The sequence below is a fragment of the Macrobrachium nipponense genome, chromosome 1 (genome assembly GCF_015104395.2).
Source record: "Macrobrachium nipponense isolate FS-2020 chromosome 1, ASM1510439v2, whole genome shotgun sequence".
Taxonomy (NCBI): Eukaryota; Metazoa; Arthropoda; class Malacostraca; order Decapoda; family Palaemonidae; genus Macrobrachium; species Macrobrachium nipponense.
In genome coordinates this window covers 40,533,708-40,539,451 of record NC_087200.1, presented here as the reverse complement: position 1 = coordinate 40,539,451, position 5,744 = coordinate 40,533,708, and the positions used below count along the sequence as shown (strand labels likewise).

At 33.9% G+C, this 5,744-nt stretch overlaps 1 protein-coding gene across 1 annotated transcript; it reads left to right on the top strand.

The window, feature by feature from the left end:
- The first annotated feature begins 1,350 nt into the window (after nt 1-1,350).
- Nucleotides 1,351-2,636, top strand: LOC135219281 (pro-resilin-like). Its single transcript, XM_064255912.1, has 3 exons — nt 1,351-1,379; nt 1,889-1,981; nt 2,297-2,636. The coding sequence occupies exons 1-3, from the start codon at nt 1,368-1,370 to the stop codon at nt 2,546-2,548; spliced, it is 357 nt and encodes a 118-aa protein (XP_064111982.1). The 5' UTR covers nt 1,351-1,367; the 3' UTR covers nt 2,549-2,636.
- The last annotated feature ends 3,108 nt before the right edge of the window (nt 2,637-5,744 follow it).

Below are 5,744 nucleotides of genomic sequence, written 5' to 3'. Positions count from 1 at the left end.
TTTGTGATATAGATATAGAAGTATATATATATATATATGATAATATATATATATATATAGATATAGATATATATATATATATATATAGATATATATATATATATATACGCTATATATATATATATATATATAATTATATATATATATATATATATATATATATATATGATATGTATATATATCACTTTCACTACATAAGCCTTATCTCTTCGAGATCCTCACAATTTTTGGATATGCTAATCACTGCAATCCTCAAATTCGGGAAGAAAATATATGAAAATTATTCAAAGAGAGTCTATGGAAAATTCTACTCCAAATTCCAACATTAATAGTAAAAAAGCATGCTTCAAAAATAACGGTGCAACTCGTTACTAGAATAAACTGGTAGATAGGGAAACCTGGTTCATGGAAACATATAGTCTACATATTTGACTGGAAAAGCATAAAAATCTAGATCCTTCACACTGGAGTTTAGTAAAATACAGTATTGCTGGATGCTTTGCCTCGCAAATAATTTGAACGAAGCACTTCGTATTCTTAATATTTATTAATGAAAGAATGAAATATACCACACTGTTTTGTGGAATCTTAAGGCTGAATGGCTGTGATAGAAGGACATATGCTGGAAGTTAAAATTTAGTTAAAAAGTAAAAATTAACCTACGAGGTCAGCCCGAGTGAAAGTTTAACTGTTTCCACATCAGAGTTTTGGTCAGATGGACAATAGTCAAATGACCTTTCTGTTTTGATTGGTATATTAGACGAAGGAGAAACAAAAATTCAACCTTCGAGCTGGGTCACCATTTTTACCATTGTTGGGTACAGCTTCGGCAGGCCTTGCAGTCTCAAGAAATACCTTGACTGACTCAAGGTGCTTCCGAGGTAATGTGTGGAAAGAATTTAAGTGGTGAGGTGGCATTCAGAGTGACAAGAGGAAAAACACTATTAATTTCTCACTATTACTATCCTATGTCCACGAAACACACTAGTAGTGAGTGTCTTATAATGCGTACACTTATAACTCTCTGTTCCTCTTTACAATGCGGTTAATATACTAATTAGTTTCATTCTAGCCTTGTTCCTATAACTTCAATAAGAACTGTCATTATATTTCGATACATTTATTTCCTCCTTTCTTTCTATTGGGTGAATTCCGGTTAGCCTACAGTTATGACAAAACCGAATGACACTACCTTGGTATCTGAGGACAGGTGAGAGATATGCACTCAAAAGAGGATGTAAATGACATTATTAAAAAAGAGAACGAGTCTGACTTCCTGATTAGGTATGACGTCACGCAATCACAATTATAAATACTTGGCTTTTCGACGAGAAAGTCATTCCAATTTCTCCACTGACTGAGGAAACATGGCAGCTAAGGTGCAGAGATAATTGGGTTTTGTGATCATTAATCTATATTTTATGATACATATATCTTTATAGTGACACGAAATTTCAGACGTAGCGAAGCTGCTTTATGTATTCATTAATTATGAACTGATATTAAAAAAGGATATCAGTGGTTTTGTCACACACAATTAAACATATGTTCTGCTTGCGACAAACACACAAGCACACACACACACACACACACACATACACACACACACACACACACTTACACACATATATATATATATATATATATATATATATAGAGAGAGAGAGAGAGAGAGAGAGAGCGAGAGAGAGAGAGAGAGAGAGCATGAGAGAGAGAGAGAGAGCATGTATTGTGCACTGTGTCTGTATAAACAAACACAGTATTAATTTACACAAGAATTGTGTAAGATTAGGAGTAATGCAGGAATAGTATAACATGAACAAATCTAGTGAATGTTTGGGACTAATATTAAATACCTCACATGAAATCAGTTATCTAATGTTAACAGGTTCTTCAATTGGTAGTGATGGCATCTGTCACTATTGTAGCAACCCAATCAATGTTGCAGTATGCACCTCTATACGACTATTCTAAAGCAGTGGTAAGGAAATTAGAAGAAAATTTTCTTTTAAATATTTTCTGTAAAAAGAATTATGGTGTTTTACCTTAATGAATCCTTTCGAGTATTTTACTTATACAGAAATACTTTTGAACATGTATAATCTATGTAGAATATTTTTCTTCATTTTTAAATATGTAACAACGATCTAACTATTTTTAGAATTCAATTTCATATCAATCAATAGCTTCAAGTGATTGACTTCATAGTACGAATCATCGTAAAGATTATATAGGGAAAAACTCTTAATATGAAAAGGGTGAAGTACGATATTCACAATAAATTCTTCATTTTCAGCTCGTGCAAAAGACATCACCTCACTATTCCTTCAGCTACGCCTTGAAGGACGACCATCTTGGCAACGACTTTGGCCACGAGGAAATCCGCGATGGTTACGACACCAAAGGACACTATTACGCGAATCTTCCTGGCGGGAGTTTCCAAAAAGTGTCATACTACGTCGCAGGGGGTTCTGAGTTCGTGCCAAAGGTCTCATACTTGAAAGATAAATTGCCAGTCTCTGTTCCTTCTCCAATTACATATGTTTAAGAGTCATTGCAGAAACGTTTCAGAGAGATGGTTTAATCATTTATGTCCTTAGCAATCCTATTCTAATGTAAAGGAAATTTAATAAAAGCTTGTGAAAATGAATTCGTGTGATTTCGAAAAAAAAAAAATTTGAAAATAATAAAAAAAATATTTCTTTCATAAAATGCTCATTGGCTTTAGCCGAATTCTAAGGTTTTCTTGGGATGAATTTTAATTCACTCGTGGTAAGTAATGCAAAAAAATAATCAGTCTACAATCTATTAACTTTGCGACTGACAAAGTTAATACAATGAAATGGTGTCAAGAATGCTTGATCTTCTCAATTCTTAAAAAATTTTCTTACTTTTGTTTGTGACATTGTCTACCTCAACTTTGGACTTGTCTGGGAAGAATTCCGATTTTACTAAGATTTAGTCTCGCTCTCTCTTATCATATAAAGGAATCTATGAGGCGAACAAGATTATGTATTCAAAACTTCATCAGCATATTCTTACCCTCTTTAGTATGGATACTGCCATTTAGAAATGTCTTTAGAAAAAGTCTTAGCTAAAATCAATTTACTAGGTTGTTGCTACTTCAAGAGGGCGACTCCCCTTATCATCATTATCATCTCATCAAGAATAACTGAAACATAGGCATTTGCGTTCATCTGACAGGAGAGTGACTGGTTTGATGTGAAGGTAAGCCTGACATAATGGTATGATGTCGCCGTGACTATGTGGTATCCTTATGAATAGACTTATCCGATAAATCAAGGAAAGGGCTGTAGAAGTAGATGCAGTGTTGTAAGATAAGAAAATGAGCCCTGAATTATATGTGTGAAATGGTTCGTAATAGTAAATGATACAGTTTGGATCAGGAATGGTGAAATAGTGAAACTAAGCTTTTACTGACACCAGTAAAGGAATTTGAAGAGTTTACAAAAGGAAAAAGTTGAGAGGTAATGTAAGATTCATGTTATGAAGGAAACTGGAAACGATGAAGGTGAAACAATTAAGGTGCCTATGGATAAGAGAAGAATGAAAGTATGATTGTATAGATATTTGGGAATAAATATAATTGGTAATGGAGGGACGAGGAAAGAGGGAACTTAATGAATAGGTGAAAATCAAAGATAACTAAATGTCTGCAAAAGATTGGGAAAAGACTTGGAGTATCTGCGTAACCCAAGGTATTAATGTGTAGAGATTGTTAAATCAACTCACCTATATGGAAGTGACGTGTGGATGCCGAATACTACTGAAAGGAACATCAATTAACAGGTTTTTCAGAACATCTTTAGAGTCCGTGGAAGAGCCAGCAATGTTGAGATACCTTGAAGGAGTGAAAATTTTAGTGCGGGTGAGATGATGGATTCAGAGATAGCATGGTAGTCTGTAAGAAATGGAAGATGATAGGTTTGTGCAGAGAGTGTCTGATTGGGAGATTCTTAGAACAGGAAGACTAACTGTCATATAAAACTCAAAGGAATATTCGAAAAAGAAGTTTTGGTATCCAAGAAACACGATTTTGCAGGTAAATTGAGTATGAATGGTGCAATGTGAGTAGGGTGATTGAAGGTGCCACTGATGAGTTTTTTATGTAGGTTTATGAGGCGCCTGGTGCGAATGTTTTCTGCCAAGAAGGCTCATCCACGTTCTGCACTTCAAGCAAGACAGTAAGAAAAATAGAGAATCATGAAACTTTGTAAATGTACACGATACATACTTTAGTGAATAAGTTTCCAAATGGAAAGGCAACATGAATGGCTTCATGAAAAAGTAAAAAAGAAACGTATGTAATCTGAAGAAAAAAGCACACTTTGTTAATAAATCATTATTCACTGAACTGTTAACATTTGCTTGAAATTATGATTGTTAATGTTTATAGCTGGATATTTGACGAAAAATGAAATGAGAGATGAAATGCTTATTACGATAGAACATTTGCTGTTGGAATAAGTTTTTATCATAACACGGCTTCGTGGATTTACTGAATAAACGTGAGACTGCAATTATTGTGATTCAGGTAATATGAATATTCTCGCATCATTTCGTCACGGAATTCCTGATATTCTAACGCTGTAACCTTTATGTAAGTCATCAAATGAGAAAATATACCTATTATCATTCATTTCAGTTCCCTGATGACTTCAAAAGCTCATTATAATAGCAATTTGCATCAAATATGCTAAATCTGAATGGTGCTCATGAACGAAACTGTCGGTAAAACGAAATAGATAGTTTAAAATAACACTGAATGGTATAAGAATAATTGTATTCGTTTGGGAAGAAAATCTTAGAACTCAATATTTATCAAATTTCCTTGCAAGCAATAAATTTTGACATGTGTACATTACAAGGGACATCTTTTGTATGTCTACTTTCAAGGCCGTATACTTTCTGCAAATTAAAAGTGAGTCCAAATGAATGGATTGACTGCGGCAGGGACCTCCAGAGACGATTTTCAGATTACTTGTGTGAGTGGATGTACATTAACTTGATTTTATTTTTTCACATTTCGGATTATTATGTTGTCGAAGTAAGATCAACCCTTTTACCAATTACTTGCATCCTTGAAATGAGGGCGCGTATCGGAAGTGCGCTCGAGTTCGCAGGGGTCAACAGGAAATCTCAATTAACCTTTTTTAATTGTCTTCTCCGTTACAGTCCTTATAGAGCGTGATAACAATGCTTTCGTAGATGGGGAAAGATTGTCAATACCATTGTTGAAAATATATTAGAAATATTAATGTGAAGTAGCAAGTCATTGCAGGGTACACCTTGCACACCTGTTTCCAGATTAACTCTGTGACGTCACTCACCCACGCCTATTAATACCTGTTTTTCGGATGAAAATGTTATTCCAAATCGTGTACTGCTCCTTGCAACATGGTGGCTAAGGTAAAGAGATTTATTTCAGTTTGAAGCCTTTGTTATTAGACTTTCGTCTTTGTGTAATACACACACACACACACACACACACATACATATATATATATAATATATATATATATATATATATATATATATATATATATATATATATATATATATACGAACAAAGAGACAGCCACGAAGGAAAATTAACACACTGGAGATGGTAACTGCTTAGCATCCCAAGTATTTCAATTTCCTTTCGTGGCTGCAACTTTGTATAATCATCACGTGTTTTCTTTCTTTGCGATTTAGAATCAAACATATATGTCTATATATAC